Source organism: Amblyomma maculatum, chromosome 1 (genome assembly GCF_055883805.1).
Source record: "Amblyomma maculatum isolate TAMU_Amacu chromosome 1, ASM5588380v1, whole genome shotgun sequence".
NCBI lineage: Eukaryota > Metazoa > Arthropoda > Arachnida > Ixodida > Ixodidae > Amblyomma > Amblyomma maculatum.
Window position 1 is genome coordinate 396,694,204 of NC_139344.1, and position 20,070 is coordinate 396,714,273.

The window sequence follows — 20,070 nt, forward strand, 5'->3', positions numbered from 1 at the left end:
GCTAGCTGCATCCACTTGACCCTCGGTGTATTAATCGCAAGCAATTTAAATTGGCCTGAACATATAATTAAAATAGTCGCTGAGAGCTCTAAAACACGGATTTATTAGAAGAACATTATTATTGTCTCCCCCATCCGTCTGCAAACTGGCATATGAAACCTTCGTAAGACCCAAACTCGAATACGCATGCACAATCTGGTGTCCACATCAGGTTTACCTCATCAGTTCTTTGGAATCAGTGCAGAACCGCGCCGCTCGTTTTATATCTTCAAAGTACGACTACAAAATCAGTATCAGCAGTATAAAATCGTCACTGGATCTTCCCCTATTGGTCTTCCGCCGCAAGATATCACGCCTATGCCTCTTCCATAAGATATTCTATCACTTTACGCATCTACGCCAATCTCTTCGTCACCCACCAGCACGTTCATCTCGACGTTTATTCGATTGCTTAAGTATACAGCGCCTACATGGATCAACATCTGCTTTTAATAAATCATTTTTGCCAACAGCAATACAGGAATGGAATGAATTGCCAGATCCTACTGTCATGGAAAGTGACCCTGTCAAATTCAAACAATGCTTATTGTCTGGCTTTGAACATTAAATTTGTCTAAAATTTATTTTCCCACCCATAATTTAATTCACTTGTTCTCCTTGATTGCAATTTTTGATTTTACTGATTGTATTTGTTGTACTCCTTACTCTCATTGTATGTTTATATGTATCTGTTTTTACAAGATTTTTTTGTTGTTGTTTTAACGTCTTTCACTTTCCTCATGTACTGTTTTAAAATGTATGTTGCTTCCCCCCCCGTTATGTAATACCCTGTAAAGGGTCCTTAAGGGTTCAATAAATGATGATGAATGATGATGAATCCCATGGGACCATGATGTAGGTAGCTCCCTACGTTTTACAGCGAAAGGTGCTTTAGCCTTGTTTCAGCCATTTAGAGTATCATTTCGCAATGGAACCTATCGTCATCCAGTGTCGTATGAACAAAGCTACTCGATGACTGAGCAGTTGTCAAGTAGAAGAGGAAAGCCTTTTTAGTATTAGAATACAACTTGACAACTTAAGCTGCAGTTGCTAACAGTGGGTCACGGTTCGTGGCGTCCTGTATTATTCCAATGACAACAGTAAACGAAATTGGCTTTATGATGTTTGACAATGACAACCGGAGGCAGTGAAATTCTTCAACTTATTTCATCTAATGGTTAGCTTCCTGTTTAGGTAGTAATTAAAAAAAGCTTTAAAAGCGGTTTACTTTTATCACCGAGAATCTCAATCTTGCGGACACTGCAGGCTTGAGATGCAACTTGTATTGTACGATAGGAGTGATTGCATCGCCTGCAGTGGAGCTGCACCATCACCACCAATTGGCTGCACCGACTGGAGAGGGAGATCCAAGGAGCAAAAAGTAGGTCATGGCAGGGCGGGCGCTTTGTACTTGGGAGAGGGGAAGCAGGTAGACTGCGGTCAGACCGCAGTGCCAGTCTCGTTGGAGAGGTATTGACAAGGAAGACCCGCCGGTAATTCGGTGCAGCGGTTGCCTTGCGTTTGCACCTTATTATATAGGTTGATACATCGATGTTTGGCAAGCTGTCTGCTATGGATCCTTTAGAAGATAAAGTGTGGCGTTGCAGCGACGACGGCTCCTGCTTATGAAACTGAACGAGCGTATTGGCGCCTGTATCGCGATGCTGGGCTTTGAAGTTTATATGCACTGACTGCCGGCCTATTTGAATCCAAACATCGCTCACAAAGTCGAATATCATTCTTTAATAATTTAACTTCGGTGCATGCCTAGATTTTCTGTAATTAAATATTAAGAGGATGCTTGATCTTCGCACTTGAGTAGACGCGAGAGCGCCTTTAACTTTGGAAGGGAATAGGCCTGGACAGGTCGGTAATAATAAGCGGTTTAAAGGAAAGGAAAGGCGCCATCATATATTGCTCTTTTGTGAACACCTGAACCGCGCTGTAAGAGAAGGGGGAGTGAAAGTGGATAGAGACAAATAGCCTAGCAGAAGGCTCCATAGTAATTCAGAGCACACGAACGCCCCTTCGTTTCGCCTCCATCGAAATGCAGCCGCCGGCGGTCGGGATCAAACCCCGGTAGTAGTCGGGCGCCTTAAATTAGTAATTGGTAAAGATACCCGTTTAGTCGAAATTGCTCCACAGCCCTCCACTACGACTCTTCTATCCACTTTCATTCCCATCTTCCTCCCCTCCTTTACGGCGCGATTCAGGTGTCAACAAAGAAGGGCGACGGATGTTGCGACTTCCTTTTCCTCTAAGCCAATTTATTATCATCTTTAATGCGCACTGACATCGCGCTGCATACAGACGCCTCTTCGTTTCGCCTCCACCGGAAAGTAGCCGACGGCGATCGGGTTCGATTCAGGTACTCCGGCTGTCGAGCGTCTTAAACACTGCGGCGGGGCGAAAATAGTGAGCTATCGCACTTTTGCTTTCAATGGTATGTCCACGTAGTACGGAGGGTGGCTGCACCTGGCCCTACGGGGCATGGGACTGGTAGGTCATCGCCGTTTACGGCGTGGGCTAGCCTGCCACCGTAGGTTGTACCTGTTGTAGGCCGTCATTGTACCCGCCACCGCTTCGGCGGTGGACGACGGCCGTTGCGACGCGCGTCTGTCTCTTCTTTTTCTTTCTTTTCTATTTTCTTTTCTGTCCGCACGAAGCAGCGGAGGTGGCTCGGCTGCAGAGCCAGTAGCAGGCCCGTGCATTTTCTTTTCCTTCTTCCTACAGTCACAACAACGTAGTGCACACCAACTTACAGCTTTCGCTGGGGATTGGGCTGTCAGTTTTTTAATGTATTGGAAAAATGTGTCTGTCTATCTAAACCTTCTGTTGGTATAGGAGAGGAATAGTAATAATAAATAGTAATAATGGATTCACAGGAAAGGTGCACTGTCACACTTGTGTGGATACCAAAACCGCACCGCAATGAGAGAAAAGTGGGAGTGGACGCGGGAAGAGGAAGCGGAGCCGTAGTGGAGGGCTGTGGAATAATTTCGGCCACCTGGGGACCTTTAACGTGCACTGACATCGCACAGTACACGGACACATCTCCGTTTCGCCGCCATCGAAACGCAGCCGCCGGCGCGGGAGGAAAAACTCCCTATCCATTGAAGAGAGCGTAGGAGGGGGCGGGTAGCGATTGGGAAATAGTAGAGAGCGGTAAGGCGTGTCACGAGGTGATTGTTGTTGCGACTGAAAGAAGAAGGAAAGAAAAATGCACAGGCCTGCTACTGGCTCTGTAGCTGAGCCACCTTCGCTGCTTCGTGCGGACAGAAGAGAAAATAGAGAAGAAAGAAAAAAAAAGAGGCAGAGAAAGACGCGCGCCGCAACAGCGGTCGTACACCACCGAAGCGGTGGCGGGTGCAGTGACCGCCTACAACAGATACAAATTGGTGGCAGGCTAGCCCCCGGCGTAAGCGGCGGTGACATACCAGTCCCAGCCCCGTAGGGCCAGGAGCAGCCACCTCCATTCCACTCTCAGGTGATTGACGAGCTGGATCATGTCCATCCGCTTGCACGGTCGTCTGAACACGTCAGCGGCTGCTCCATCCGGTGGTGGCGGCTGAGGAAAACTGGCGCATATTGTGCAGCATTGATCATATTTACCGTCCATGCTTTTTTTACATTTTATTTTGAGGCGCACCTTTGAAAGAGCAAAACTGTTCCTCGTTCGAGGAATCCAACCTGGTATCATTTTTAATTTACCCGACACAGTTCGTTCTGCTGCCAGGATGAATTGTGAGCATTTGGCTCGTGAACACCGTCGAAGTTTTGTTTATATGTCCAAACCAAAGTGTCCGTGTTTCCCTTAGCAAAAAAAAAAAAAAAAAATAGAAATAGAAGAATCCGTAAGCGAGAATTTTTGTTTTCACGAAAACTTCGGTGAACCATTTCTTTTTTCCGGATGAAAGATACGATCTCGCCTCCCCATACGTACGCTCCAGCCTCCAAGAAGTATCCTATCCTTCCTCCCTATCACTCACCTCTTTGATTTCTTCTACCCTTCCTCGCTATCCCTTTATTTCCGCTGCCCCAGTTCAGGTGCTTCAGATATCAGATAGCAGACACGGGCAGGCAAACATCTTTTCCTTCCTTTTGTATATATAATAAAATAACCAGCAGAACAACAACAAATCTGCTTAAAAAAAAAAAAAAAAACGAAAATCTTTTTGTACCAACATAAACGACATTGGGTAATGCTGCTGTTCTTTTTGGAGCTAGAGATTCCCTCCCTTCCTCTTTCTCTCCACGCCACCCCCGTTCTCTGGATAAAAAAAAAAAAAGTAACAACGGGCATCACATTTTCGACAAAATTGTAATTGCTCGGGCGCGCTTTGGTATGGCCATCTGCTCAGACTCGATTCTACTCGAGGATGCAGTGGTGAGTTCATGCATGTATGTTTTCTCTGTAGACAAAGATCACCGTAAGAAGTCCCGCGGATTGCAATCAAACATCGCCAAACACTGCATGGAATATCCTTTTGTGTGCGTTTCTTGGTCAGGGGTAAAAAATTGGTCTGGCTTAGCTTATGGTTAAGCCTAGGATGCGAAGCATACTAGCCTAAAAAATTAAACATTACCTGGCTATACCTGGTTAGCCATTTCATAGACAAGAACGCATTTTCCGTTTGGTAGCATTTCGCCGCTCGAACCGAGTAGAAGTACTCGAAGCTTCATCCTTCACCTCGGCATCGGTTGTCGAACGCTGCCGTCTAGCTGCATACTGTGCACGTCGCTTGGCAAGCCGTACTTCTCGTTCTTCTCCCGTTTCCGTGGCTGTTTGTAACTTGCGCTTTGCGGTCTGGCGAGCCACCCTCTCCCCGGCCGACATCTCGCTGCTCAACCGACTCAACGAGTGCGTCGCCTTTTATACAATTGCGTGACGTCAGTATCTTCTAGCGGTAGGAGCGGGATTTAGGCCACCGGCGGAGCGGAGGCTGCGCGTCCACAAGCGAGCGCACGAGTTGAGCCCCAGCTTTCACAGCTGTTGTGACGTCATATCACGTGGTGCGCCGACGTAGGTCAAGTGGTAGCTACGCGGCCGCGCGCGGCGCAGCAAGGAAGAGCTCGGTTGTGCGGCTAGTATGCTTCGCATAAAAATCGCTACTACTTCGAGCACCACTTTGTTACGTCAATTCATCACACATGTCCTGCGTATACTCTCAGTTGAGACGCGTACAAAATCAGAGGTCTTGCGGCGCATTTTCTCTGGGTTGTCTTCCATATAACAATGGAATTGATTTTATTTTTTATTTTGTCCGGAGTGTCGCGACCTGACCTGTTCGTCCGTTCGTTCAAAAATAAGCCTCTTTCAGAACGCGTGTACTGTCCGTGTCTGGTGGACGCCGTGGCGGTGAGCTTCAAGTTAACTGCGAGTATTCCTAGTTTTAGTGAGAGCTCTTTACGTCAGATTTCGCCAAGTCATCGGGCGGGACAATTTTACCTTGAAGCCAGAAACTTGCAGCTTGTTATGAAGTAAGCCGGTTAACCTCGCGTTGATCAATTACCCCAAAAACCTGGGATATTGAGTCTCGTATGACGTTCCGAGCTCTTGCTCTGTATCTAGGTTTGGAAGAGCTGAAACTATTTGAAGTGCCGTTGCCAGGATCCGATTCCGCGATGTAATCTATAAAACTTCAGTCTTAATGGAAAGAGAATTAATAATAATAATAATAATAATAATAATAATAATAATAATAATAATAATAATAATAATAATAATAATAATAATATAATAATAATAATTGGTACACAGGAAGGGAAAGGCGCAGTATTTGTCACTCTTGTTTCTGTGGACACCAAAATCGCGCCGTGAGGGAAGGGAGGAAAGACAGCAATCGTCTTTTATTCTGACATGATCGCAAGCAAGGAGATCGATATAACATACCAGGCTGTCTGGTTACTTTGCATGGAGGCGCAAAAAAAAAAATAACTGGGGTTTATTGTGAAAGTTACGTTAAACATTTTTACGTTTCTAAACGGCAGGACCACTCCTTTAGCTATTCGAGATTACTGCACAAGAGCGAACTTGCTAACCAATTCGCTTTTTTTTTTAAACTGCGAAACAGTGGAACAGGCTTTTGGAATTGAAAGTTTGCTCTGCAGATTTTTTTCCCCAACTGTAACCCCCCCCCCCCCCCCATTCCTTGCAACAAAGCCTTCGGCCAATGCGGGCTAACTCTTGAATAAATAATTAACGGCATACAGTTGGGAATAGGGGATGGGACAGGTAGGTCACCGCCGCTTGCGGCGGGGGTTAGCCTGCCGCCAAATTTTTATCTGTTGTAGGCCGTCATTGCACCCGCCACTGCTTTGGTGGTGGACGACGGCGGTTGTTGCGGCGCGTCTTTCTTTCCCCCTTCCTTTTCTTTCTCTATTTTCTCTTCTGTCTGCACGAGGCAGCAGAGGTGGCTCAGCTACAGAGCCAGAAGCAGGCCCGTGCATTTTCTTTTCCTACAGCCACAGCAACAACAACAGTTGAGAATACTTAAGTCGTCGGTTCGAATCCCCGTCGCAAACTAGCCTCCAATCTCTACTAGTAGATGAGTGCTGAATGGGGAGTGAAATGGTATGACACCACCCTGTATGTTGCACAAATAATGGTTGTGTCGAAAGTTTTATATGAAATCACGTTATTGTTTTTTGTATCACTTCCTGTTCGCACTTTCTGCTCACGCCACTCAAGAAACAAAAGAGTGACTCCGCGTCAGCCTTCTTTCCACTTCGTACCTGCCGTATCCCGTGGTAGACGCAGAGCCAGAAGAGCAGCAGCGCGCACAGAAACGAGGCCTGGAAGATGGCGTCCAGCATCCCGGGTATCCAGCTGTTCACCAGCAGCGACATGGGAAACACGGGATCTGGTGAGAAGGGGAAAGATTTAGAAAATATAGGGGGATAATAAATGGCAATTGCCCAATTAGTAATCTATTAAATCAACCCAAGGTGGCATGCAACCATGATTGTGGCGGTCAGAATAGTGCATGCCCTTCTCATACAATCCGCTTTTTTTTTTTTTTACAAAATGTGGCGCCCTCTGAGAGTGGCTGAAAATTCGTCTGCTACTGATTGAGAACGTCAGATGCAGCCGCCAGCGAAATTACTGCAATGACGGTATGTGTTCTTGACAGCTACCGCCATCTATCGCATACGCCTGTCACGATCATTAACTACACATGGCCTCCGAGATTAGCTACAGCTGCGCCGATTGCGGAGGTTAAGAACTGCGCATGTGCAGCTTGGTTGGTGGTTTGTTTTCAACCAGGATATAGACGCGCATGTGCAGAGGGGCCTTATGAAAAAGGCGGATTTGACTGGTCTTATGCCAGCAGTGCGACCTCCTCCACGCAATCTTACAAACTTTACGCGCCAGACGGATGGTATACTTCATTATCTTAATGGATTATCGATTATTGAATTTCGACATGATATAATTACATGCCCTGCCAGTGTTCATTTCAACCAGAAAGTCATCACATTCTGTCTGTTGTCCCCTACACATTTATACTTGCTTCCTTTATGAACGCTACGCCTGCCATTTCCTTTTCCATAGCTCTTTGCATCACACTGTAGTAACCAGAATTAGCATTTTAGCGTAGTAAATGTAGGGCTAGCTCTTAGGCGGGAGGCGTGAGGTGCTAATGCCGGCGTCAGCGCATTTAGAGAAGGCTGTTCAGGATCGCGAAGAACAAACTTGGAAGAAAAGTTTCGTTGGTGCTAGTTAGCGCACCAAAATTAGGAATAGTACTCTGGCGGAAAAGGAGTGCATTGCTGTGCTGATTAATGAAAAACCGTGCATATAATTATATGCATCCTTGCACTTCCTTGTTTGCGACGGAACTATATATAGTGTAGTCGAGTTGTGGCATCATTTGCGGCGATGCCGACCAAAAACGTTCCTCAACCAGAATGCTTTCCTCAGAGGTCATTTAAGACACGAAATATGCATGTAGTTTCTGGAATGTCATTGCTTATTTCCCGATCGACAAGCTGTCGCTGTGAGTCTATTTGACCCGCATAGCCTAGTCCGACAAGCCTGGCATCGCCATGAGCGTCCTTTAAGAAAGCGGGAGATGGAATTTTACTGCAGGTTTACCACACACGGGGTATTGACCGCGTCAAAAAAATTGGCAGAAGCTATTTCTGTTAAACCGATTATAGTGCGACAGCGCGGGAAGCTGAAGTTTCAGCCGTATATGTGGCGCTGCCTGATAGCCACCGCGTCAAATGGCGGAGGCTTAACCGTGGCCTCCGCGATCAGCTCCGGTGCAACGGCGCGCTTGATCGTGGAGACCACGGGTATATGGAGACATCTGAGCCACCGCGTCAAATGGAGTATGTTTAACTCTACTTAAATTTAGTTTTAACGAATGAAAGCACACTCCGCGGTGTTTGGTGTTTAAGATGCTTGGCTACTGAACCCGAGTACCCGGCTTGAGTCCGCTCTGATTTATTTTTTAAATGTTGAAATCATTTACAGGCTCATAAGTGTCCCTCCGTACGCGGGTGCGTGCGTCCGCGAGAAGTGTCACACTTCGCGAGATTCCACGGGTTCTGTTTAACTTTAAAGTTGTCAGTGAGGAACTTTAGTTAGTGGTAGATAGTGGTCGATAATGATAGTGGTAGTGATAGTGATTATTATAGTGACAGTTGATGACAGTGATGGCAGCATTCATGACCGTCATCAGCTGGTGACATCATCGGTCATGACGTGTGTGATGCCATCATGACGTCGCATCCGGTCATGTGTAATGATGCGACGTCATGATGGCATCACATCTCGTCGGCCATTAACGTCACGTCCGTTAATGGCCGATGACTTCACCAGGCGATTCGCGCATGTACTAAGCTGACACCGCCGGGTGTCCGATCCGAGCGTCCGCGCTGCGCGTTTCATTTGGCGCTTCACCACATAGCCTATACAAGCAGACCGCGGCGTTTAATAATATATATGCTCAAATTGAACAGTGAGACCGCGGCGTTTCAAATTGGTTTATAGGAAATGCGAAGTACCTTCACACTTCTGCGCGGACACCTGCACCGCGCCGTAAGGGAAGGAAGAAGGTAGGAGTGAAAGAACAAAGAAAGAAAGGTGCCGTAGTGAAGGTCTGCGGACCATCGCGCTATAAAGGCTTTCGCCTCATCGCACTTTTGTGGTCCAAAGTGCCCCCGGAATTTTTTAAAGCGTGAGCGCACTAGAAGAGGTCATGGTCAGTGATAGGCTCCATCGCTTTCTCTGTTGGCTAGCCGACTTGAAAGACCCGTCGGGGAAACTCGCGCTTTGGAGCTGCTAGCGGACAGAGTGAAGTATACCTGAGCGAGGCCACGTGGTTGTGATCTCACGAAACAGCTTAGCCAATCAGAGCGATGGCGCAAACAACTACGGTTAGGCAAGACACTTGGACGGCGGTGGTGAGCGCGTGAGGAAGGCACTGATGAAGGAGAGACACTTCCTCGTCACAGTACTCGTCATTTTGTGTAGTACCATTGATGCAAGGCTGGGACCAAAGCACAAATAATCAGGGTATAGTTAACCTGTAGTTGGCGAAGGGAAACACCGTGCCTGAGCGTGCGATTTCTTCAAACTTTCAGTGCTTACAGCTTCCTCGGCAAAGTAGGAAATTATTAAACTTTCGAAGATCTTCGAAGGTGCGCTTGAATGGCGGCGCATAGGTCAAGACAAATCTTCCGGTAATTTTTATGGCAACGGCATACCAATCGTGGCGACTGTTGAAAAAAGTCCAAACGCCGCAGCGTATGTAAAAAATAAAAAAATAAAATTCACTGCTCGTCGCAACCACGGCAGAAGCGGGAGCACCAAAAACGCCGCCCCTTTCCATGCTCTCGCTCCATATGAGGCCGTGGTGAATTTCAAACTCTTGGCAGACACTGTACGATGAGGAATGAAAATGAGTACATTGATTGTCGAAGGCGCAAAATTGATTTGGGAGCGAAATATATACGCTACTGAAGGGTCGAATATTTTGGTTTTTGATCTTTAGGAACTTCTGAGGGCTTTTTCCAGTGTTTGTTTTAGAATGCGGTTTTCTTTTGTTCGGGAGGTGAGGCGTGGAATATTATTTCCCGTGAAAGCAGCAAAACCGGTCTTTTAAGGTGACATACGTGGCACCCTTGGGTGCTTAAATTTTTACATGTACCTAGTTTATCTGCGTTTGTTAATTAGCAAAAAGTAATTAAGAGCTTGCAACACGAAATACTACCGCCGTAAAAAAAAAAATAAATAAACAGCAGCAAGGAAATGATGCGATCGAGCTGCAAAAAGAATAAATGAATGTTTATTTCTAAAGATATGGCTTTGCGAAAACACGAATTAACAACGAACACAAGCAACAGAACCAGAAACGAGTAACAAGTGAGGTCAGGCTTTTCTGTATTGTTGCCTTCACTAAAGGAACACTGCGCACAACGCCATCCGATTACCATTCCTGGTAAACATTGTTTTGCTGACTCTTTCAGGCTATGCTGACGCTGGTCCGGCAGCGTAATGCGCATTTATCGGCAAGAAAATTGTATTTGTAAAAGGGGTCCTCAGCATCCGTTTAAGGCGCCGCCCCTGATTGAACCAAAAGTAAAGACGTCCTCTGAACTGTGCCGCTTAGTGCGGAAGGTAAGGGCGACTGAGAACCGTACTTCGAGTTTGCGTACTTTAAAGAAGTGTCGTCATCTCTGTGACCTCGTGGAACCGGAAGTGGTAGTAACGTCCGGCTCCGGAGTTTCCACCAATCAGAAGACTCGAGGTCAGGGCGATAACGACACTTTCGAAAACGACGCAAACTCAGAATACGGGCCCTGGGTAAATTAATGCGGCTACCAAACTATACCAGCGTGTGTAATGCGAGTCATCCTGACTGGCCCAGGTTGCCCTTACCTTTCGTATTTGCTACGAGCAACTTGCGGTATACATATATGCCCCTGCCATTATAGCCTCAGTACGGTGGAGTCGTGATGGTTCGTTCAGTGTTTATCGGCTAGCGACTAATCTTTCGTCTTGGCAATGCTTCTTCTGTGACTTTTGGTGCAACAGCAGTAGAACAGGAATGGAAAGAACGGTTCGCAGTTCAACCCAACGAGAGAACAGCGCGGCTCGGCGAAAGGTTTGGCTGCCCGGAATCGGCCAAGCAACCTTTGATAATGCGTTCGATGCGCGTCTTTGTACCGTGAGTATAGCATTTCTTCAGTGGTTGGTCGTGTCCTATCTCGGCACATTTCTGCGAAGCGCGGGTGAGTGAAAGCTTTCCTCGCAATGAACGTGCGTTCGGCACTGCTGTAGTTCGTTCAGATTTTTGACTCATGTGCTCACAGCCACCCCGAGCCACCCCGTTTTCGCAGATCGCTACGCGTGCCTATCCCTGACCAACAGCCGTTTTAAGTTGCGCGCATTGACAAACGTATTTTTCTTCAGGGACTTCTGGTGAAATTGGCCGGCCCAGCTCGGGTAAAAAGTCGATCACACTTAACGCTTTGGGGGTCGCCATTGTGTTCATCACTTGGATGGTCGACCGACGAGCAGGCCAACCTGACTTGCGGGTCGCGAAGGATTACTGCGACTGAGCCGCGAACGCGCGTGACAACACACCCAGATTCCGCACTGCGAGCAGTGTCTGTATCCCACAGGTCTATCAGTCGGCCGCGAATGCCGCAGCGTCCATAGTCGTGACGCTGTTGACCAGTCGTCTCGAGCCCGATGACCGCTCACTGTAAACACGAATAAGGCTATAAATCTGTAAAAAGGGAGCACACTCATTTGTAGGAGCACGGTATTCTTTGTGTGGGGGTTATCGCACATTCATGCAGACCAGAGATTATAAAAGAATGCCTGGGTTCCTTTTCTTCTCATTAAAGTTGGAAGTTGCGCTTCTGTCCTTTTGTGTCTTTCTTCCTGTGGTGTTTCGTCAGCGCTATAAGAATCAAGATCATGTACCAACTAACCCGTCAAAAAGTCCTGCTGCGGTATTCTTTCCAAACCCTGAAGTAAATTTCCACCACTAAAATACTTTAGTAGAAAGCAAGCTTTTAACCGCTGCACCAGAAATCATGATGAATTGTTAGTTAGAGAGTATAGAAATTCATTTAACTTCGTAATTGCTCGAATTTCGCACATTTTGAATTGAAAATTTGCTTCCTTATTTTTGGTGATGAAAAACTGCCCCAGGGCTCGGACAGAATGTCCTGAAATTAATAAGGAGTGCGCTAAAAGGCAAGCTATTCTGTTTTTACTGCATCATAGGCTTTTTCGTGTTTAGAGTGCTGTCATGCGTCGTAGGCACAGAATACGGAGTGCCCGCCGGAATAGTTAGAAGACAAATGTTATCGACTCTGTACTGTGCTATTTGGAGCGAGCGTTTTTGTTTCCAGCGGTAGATGTGCGTGCATAATTGTCCAGGATACAAGCAGCGGCTTTACAGTCGGGTGCTGCTCGATGAAATCGGATGCGTGGGTAAATCTGGCAGAGCTGTCTTTTGCTATAGCCTAAGACTTTGTCGCAGCCTGGGCTCCTTCGTGTTACTTGGACCGATAGGTGACCTTGGTCGATAACGCCGGTGACCTCGGGAGACGCCGCAGAAAATTAGCCTGCCGCGTTAGCGGCTCACCAGTTCGCTGGGCTTACTGCTCGAAAAGAGTGGCATTTGGTTACCAGTACGGGTGTGCAAATACTTTTGCACAGAGAGCTGTCTCTCTTACGGTTTTCGAGAAGCCTTCTTGGACAAACTTCAATCAAGCCGCTGCAGCCTGCCCGAGCGCACAAGGCAGCTAGTAAGGCGTCTCAGTGGAAGGAATGGAGTCACAAGTGGAAGCATCTGCACATTCAGCATGACGTGATAACAGTTTTACTGTAAAAGCCGGCGCGTAGTCGCAGCAGCAGCAATCGGAAGAAACAGAGAAGAGCTATATACACAAAACTAACCAACTGCGCCTAATCGCCCATTAACTTTAGTATACTTGGTTTGCGCAATTCCTTTGCCACCGAATGGTGCGCGAGGGCCGCCGTTATCTTTAGAAGGGGATATTCAGACTGGTTTCACTAGGATGTGGCGTTGAAAATGGGTACAGGAGATTGAAGGCCACTCTTAAGCACATCCAACGTGGCTTTAGTCACTTGGTTTCACAGCGCTTGCGCTGTCGGTAGGTGTCAAAGACCGCGCATGTGGAAGTTCGTGATCGCTGAGTGTCATCAGGAGAAACGCCTCTTGCAGATGCGCGTTGCGCAGTTCTATGTATCTAACAGCCGGCGAAACTCTAGTTTGATAAACAGCGCACCTTCTTTACACTTTTACATAGCATTTTCAAGGAATAGTTTGTGCGTTCGATATAGCGAATACTTCGAAATATCTGAGTTCATTACATCCGAGCTCGAATTTTTGATGGAATATTCGCTACTTCTGTGAGTGAAATCAGCGAACTGCTAACGGCGAGCTGCAGTACGGCGCTGTAACTCATAGACTTCCAGCTATTGCCTTCAATGACTCCAAACTGATCCCCACTAAGGGGACACAATACAAAGTCAATGTATTAACATGGACGTCATGTCACGTGCATATGCAAATTAATTTCTCTATTGATGACAACACCAAGTAAACTGGAGCTCCACTTCAATGTAAGAAAGTATGGAGTTATGATTAATTGCCTCTGGGACAGAAAATTGGACAGAGCGTGCCATGAGTGGCTATATTCTGCATTGGCCAATTTTGGAGTTCATGCACGAGGATTATGTGCGCTGCTATACGGCTGGACTGCGTCACGGCGCCGAAAGCTCCTATCTGCGGAGAGCAGTCGTGGCAGCATTGGTTTTCAGGGTTCAAGTGGGCCCTGTTTCGAAGAAGAAGAAAAAAAAATCAGCGAAGACTGCGGCTTTTCTTCGTGTCAGTTAAGGAAAACTTTGAGACCATGCATATTCAATTAACTTTGGAAATTTGAGTTTGTACCATAGTATTAATTGAAGGAATTAATTAGATAAGTAATAATTTAGTATTCAGAAATTTCGAATATTTTCTAGCCACTAATTTCAGGCCATGTCACGTATTTGTATCACTAGATAATCGTTCAGGCAATATCTTAGCAACATGCGCCTTAGAGGCCAGTAGAGGTGGAAAAATGAAAGCACAATGAAGAATGTGGATAAGGGATGCACTCTTCTGCTATTTGGGATCCTTCAAATAAGCAACGGACGAATACAGCGCATGCGCCCTAGTTCTTACCGTTGTGGAGCAGCAGGCAGGGCAGCAGGATGGACATCCATTTCTGCTCGATGGACCAGTCCCGGAAGACGAACCTTCGAAGTGTGTGCGCGAACCAGCACTGCGCCCAAAATAGGGGTCATATGTGTTATTTTTCTCGACTCCTTTATTCTGTCAAAGCAATGAGAGTGACTTTAAACGACAGCAACAACAGCTAATTTGTGTAAGTCGTATAATGTGCGTGACCAGTTGGTGTTCGGTACTGATATCGTACTTAGAACACTCGGCACTCTGACTCGGCACAAAAACATACAAAAAAAAAAAACTGCATGTAGAATTACGAAACTGTAGTACTTAATCTGCTCGACTATATAGTCCCTAAAATAAACACCTACGGCGAAGTATATGGCGAGATACGAGGGACTTATATGGAACGCCTTTTGAATACATTTGGCGCTTCACCATGTTTCGCTTCGTTTATTTTCAGGGCGCAGCTCCTGGGCGCTCGTGGTTTCATTGCATGTCGTAGTCGTCAGCGTGTGTAGGTGTAACACACCACTTGCTAGCCGTGGCATGTAGTAGCTAGCAGAGCCTAACACCATCTGTCATGGCTAGTATGTGGCAGTGAAGACATTTAAACTCGCTCTCCAAATTCCAGGGGAAGAAATGAGAAGAAAGAGAGAGAGTAGTGATATGGGCTGTCTGGAGAGGAATGGGCAAGCGGAATGGGGCTGCCACGGAAAAAGTTCCAATGGTGGCTACCGTGAAAAGAGGCTATGATGATGGCTGAAGAATTGGAGGTGGTGCTACGAGAGGCCTACAATGAAAGCGGAATGTTGTGGCGAGAGCGCAGGAATGCGCCCCGCGGAACACCATGAATTAAAGGCGGCGGAGGGGGTTGCATACCTGCTTTTCTTTATTTTTTTTATTTAGGGCGTTTAATTTCTTTTTATTTATCTAAAATTGGCCTAAGCTCGGCAAAGCTTTGCCGGTCCGTGTTCCCCCCCTCTTTATTTGCGCATTTTTTTTTCTAATTTTTTCGTGAGAGGACAAATAAAAGGATAAAATATTAGAGCGGTGGTGGTGGGCTTTACGAGCGAAAAAATCACGAGCCTATCTTTAGCATGTGCGAGTTGGTAGGTCACGTAGATGGAAAGAATAGAGATGGTATTGACTGATACTCGAGTTCATAGCTACCAGATGGGAATCGAACCCGGGAGCTCAACTTGCACTGTGCACAGTGTCGCATGTACGGCGCGCCTCCTATGCTCAAATGACCCTTCTGTGTAATTCCAACGCTAATAAATTGTCGTTCATTTGAAGCAAGTGCAAAGCACGTAAACGTTGAATTGGAACAAGTAAACCACCTTCACAAACGAATGCACTTTTCGCTGGACTCACCGTGACGAAAAATGTTGCAAGCAGGAAGATGAACCTGAACCAAATCTCGAGCTGGGTGAACGATGCATTGTAGCTTTTGTACTGCAAGAGAAGAGATGTCGAGAGATTAGTGGTATTAATAGACTACTCAAGCATGCAGACATATTAATTTCCAATTGCAGAGTGAACATTCAGTGGGGAAAATACGTGGACTAATTTCAGCGCAGACGTGCTCTTCTTTTATGTCTTCAGCTGATCCACATTCTACAAATAAATGTCATTCGAGTAAGAAGTAAAATTTCGAGCGTCTCCATTTCATTTGAGCACGATCGAACTGTTAGTAAATACACTTGCCTTCTTTATTAGCGTGTTAAAAAATTAATATCAGGTTGGACAAGCTGCACTAGACATGTATGCATGTAAGTATTCCAGCTGGTGGCGTACGTTCAGATACTCAGCTGGTATCGAACTTAACAGTGGCGTCATCAGCAAATAAACGTGACATATAGATTATACGCAGCACTTCGACCCATTTTTGGCTGATAAAGCTCGACAGAGAGTGCAGCAAGCAAGAAAAGGAAAGCATTGAACGTCAATGCCCGCACGCGAATCGCGAAACGCGATGAGAGGTAGTGCAAACGTTGTCATTTGTTTTAATCTTTGCTCCTTTTACTCTTTGCTTGATGTCCACTCATTGCAGTGCTGTTATCGCTCCTTTCTTTATAACTGCTAGTAACTCCTTCGTCAAACGCTCATTATCTGTAGTTTCTACTCTCGTGCCTCGATTTCTGCTGCGAATCGCCCTTGAGGCGCCGCCTGTGGCGCAACAGATAACGTGACTTCACTACGGAACAGAACGTTCCAGGTTTTAATCCTGGCGGACTCGCGTTCTTTTTATTTTACAGCTGCATGCAGGAGGTGGTTACGTGTTATGTAGACATGCGAGATGATGCATGGTCGAGGATAGTCGGGGGTGAATTCTCGCTGCGAAGCTTGTGCTTGTCAATATCGACGCGCTTACGTGGAACGTGACGTCATCGATGTGGTACTTCTCGTTGATGCTATCCAATCCGTAGAATCTGACGGTCAGCAAATACCGGGAGTAATCCAAAAAACCCAGGTGCAGGACTGTGAAGGCGTCGCACACCTGCGATTTAAAATTTCGATTTAAAATCGGCGCAGTTGCTACGTACAGGCGCCGAAAAAAACGTACGGGTGTTTGCACTGCACTCACCTTCTTGGAGCAGATGAGTTGGCGTATGCGAATGTGCGGCCGGCCCGTGCCGTAGACGTCTACCACGTGACCCTTCGACGTGATCCCTTGGATGTTGATTTCGAGGTGAAACGCTTTTCGAAACGTCTCATCCTCTGCGAAAAAGGGATGTGCAAGCATAGCCGGCAAATGACTTACACTATAAAGTTTTCTCTCCCTCTCTTTTTCTCTCTCCATGGGTCACACAGTGCACTTTACAACCACTTAGTCATGCTAAAGAAGCAAAACGAGTGTCAAAACATATCGTACGACAAACGTATCATGTCCGACGAGTTTCATCCACATTACGCGATTTACCCAATTGAATAGGACCAAGCCATCTATCGAGAAAATAAGACGATTTGGAAATATATAAATCTTGGCCAGCACAACAGCACCTTTTATATCAAATTAGACAACCGGAAAAGGGAGATACAGTACTAGCCACTATACCACTGTGCATGCATCGCCTAGCTCGAGTTCTTTGTAACAAATGTACGCATATTCATACCATCCTCTTCTTTTGTGGTGATTTGCGCGATGACCCAGAGCTGCTGACTGTACGCCGACAATGGAGGGGTCTTTAGCACAAATGGTCCCGTCTGAAAAAACAAAAGGGCGAAAGAAATCGATTAAAGTCGTTGACAATACGTGCATGTAATTGATTTGCGAACATTTTGTTGTTCGAACGTAAAAAAAAAAAAAAAAAAAAATTGATGCTGTGGTACCACAGCCCAAAACCAACGCGCTCTTTTACATAACCTTCAAAATGCCATCGCTATAACATACCAACGCGGAAACAAGGCATCGTTTGTGTAAATGTGCCGCGTATTCGCTTTTGTCTAAAAAGAATAACTTGTAATGATTAATTTGATTTACTAGCATGTGCCAATCAACAACAACAAAAATAAAATGTGACGAGCAGGGCGTTATCAATGAATGCTGATATATGGCTTCATTGTTCACGTCGCACAACATGTATTTAATAAAGAAACACCGCTGTAATACGTTAATTACCGAAGGTGCCATGAACATATTACACAATAGAATACGCTTAATTTTCAACCACCTTTCAGTTCCATTCCAACGAATGAAATTTGACTAAACGTATAGTTTGCAAGCTAACACAACTTTTTGCTTCTTTGGCCAGTAGAGTGATCTGGCTTGCAAATAGAAATGCATGGACGGTGACATAAAGTTGGCAGTATGCATAGTTCGCTTTTTTCCTCCGTTTAAAACCTTAGTTTGTGAAAGTTGGCCCATGTTTTAACAAATATGAGGTTAGCGCTGAAGATGTAGGACTAAATGTGTCATAAGCACTGTTGCCAATGTGGGCCTTCTCTTTGTGCAGTTTTGATGCTTTCCAGACATGAAATTTGGTCTGTCTTTGTCTTGGATTGAAGCGCAGCTAGCTGCATTCATTTGTTTATTCAATTTGCAAATAATAATATTCTCCGCAAGTTCCCGGGGCCGAGCGCACACACTTTCCCACTTACGGCCATGTTGAGCTTGGTGGTGTTGTCCCCGGGCGTTCCCAGCTCTGAAGCAGAGCGCACCACGGTGGTGGTGATGGGTGGCCCGGCGAGCCCGATGAACAAGCACAGGCAGAGGCAGGCGAAGAACACCAAGAACATGACCACGAACTCGCGTTTGTGCATGGTGTACAACCGCATCTGCACCGACCTGCGCAGCGCACCGAGACAATCATTGCTTAGAAGCCGGCGTGAACTCTTCTTATAAACCCGAGCACGAATAAGCGAAATATATTATGGAACGCTCTGGCTATTTTCACATAGGACTTTCTCGATAGTACGAAAAAAACAAAAACAAAGACAACACAATGGCTAATGTCTTTCAGTACGAAATGTAGCTAGGTCCGGTATTGGGCCATTTTTATACACGACTTGCTGCGGACGTTCAGCGGCTGCAGTATTTTTAGAGAAAAACTTCTTGCTTGGCCAGCGTATGTGGAATGAAGTTATTGTTGCACGAGAAAAGCATAAGGAGCACACAGGAACACATGACGGTGCGCTTGTTCCGACGATGCACCGTTTGTTCCTCTTACGTAGCGTTGACTTCATCCAAGTAAGTAGCATTCATGTGCTGAGTACAAGGTTACGGGATCAATCGCTACCAGTGATAGATGAATTTCGATTGAGGTTTGGTTTGGTTTATGGGGGTTAACGTCCCAAATTGACTCAGGGTATGACAGATGCCGTAGTGGAGGGCACCGGAAATATCGACCACCTAGGGTTCTTTACTGTGCACCGGCATCTCATAGCCCACGGGTGCCTTGCGTTTCACCTCCGTCGAAAAGCGGCCGCCACGGCCGGATTTTGATCTCGCATCCTTGGGTACAGCAGTCGAACGCCCTAGCCACTGCGCCACCGTGGCGGCGAATTTTGATGAAGGCTTGCTAAGTTAGAAAATTCCAATATAGTCTAAATGGGCAGGTGGTTAAACTAACCCTGAATCCTCGTAATGGCATCTCTGATGGCGTACCTTCCGTACACGAAAGCTTACTTTTTCTTGCACTTTTCTCTGTGTTTTTTGCCCATAGCATGCGCCCGTCATTTTATGACTTATTTCGTCTAAACCTTCTTGTTCCTCTCAGTTGAAAATCTCCTAATTCTACGAGATGTCTAGTGAACAATCCAAAAGTGACCAGGAGTGATATCTGGCACACATATCTGAGTGAGATTTATACATACAGTGGCAAATATGTTGCTGTAGACGTCTGAGTCTTCTAATGTCATCTGAAGCATATAATGAACAGATATCTACGAAATTTGTAAGCCCATTTGCTGCCCCATATTGCCTCGCGTATCTGTTGGTCGCCACCGCTGCAGTTAGAGCAGAGGGCGCTACAAGGGGAATGAAGGAGCACACGTATTGTGGCCGTTTGTTTGCTCCATATGTCCTCTGGCGGTTTTCATACGCTGGGTCCTTCACTGCCTGCCATAAAATAACTGGCATTGAAGTTCCCGTTGCCGTTAAAGCGCTGCGAAAAGGCGCGCATGCATTGCCCTTTTCGGCCGCGTTAAAGTTTTCTATTTAGCGCGTATAGCCTGAGGAGTGTGCTTCACCGCAGCAATACCCTTTATGCGGCGAAGTCAGACTTCCGGCGCATATATTGTTGGGGATACAGCTGTCCGTTGTAGATGTATGCAGAGTCGTTCAGTGAAGTGCTCTGGCTGTATC

The 20,070-nt window shown here is 46.2% G+C and overlaps 1 protein-coding gene across 1 annotated transcript in view; it reads right to left on the bottom strand.

Moving 5' to 3' along the window:
• Positions 1-20,070, bottom strand: part of LOC146208642 (transmembrane protein 181) — a 33,014-nt gene that overhangs the window by 3,003 nt on the left and 9,941 nt on the right. Inside the window, exons 2-8 of the mRNA XM_084595621.1 lie at positions 18,366-18,552; positions 17,381-17,471; positions 16,852-16,985; positions 16,639-16,764; positions 15,639-15,719; positions 14,259-14,358; positions 6,775-6,902 (exon numbers count right to left, since the gene is read on the bottom strand). Of these exons, the coding sequence (XP_084451747.1) occupies positions 6,775-6,902; positions 14,259-14,358; positions 15,639-15,719; positions 16,639-16,764; positions 16,852-16,985; positions 17,381-17,471; positions 18,366-18,552 (847 nt within the window). The remainder of the gene's footprint in view (positions 1-6,774; positions 6,903-14,258; positions 14,359-15,638; positions 15,720-16,638; positions 16,765-16,851; positions 16,986-17,380; positions 17,472-18,365; positions 18,553-20,070) is intronic.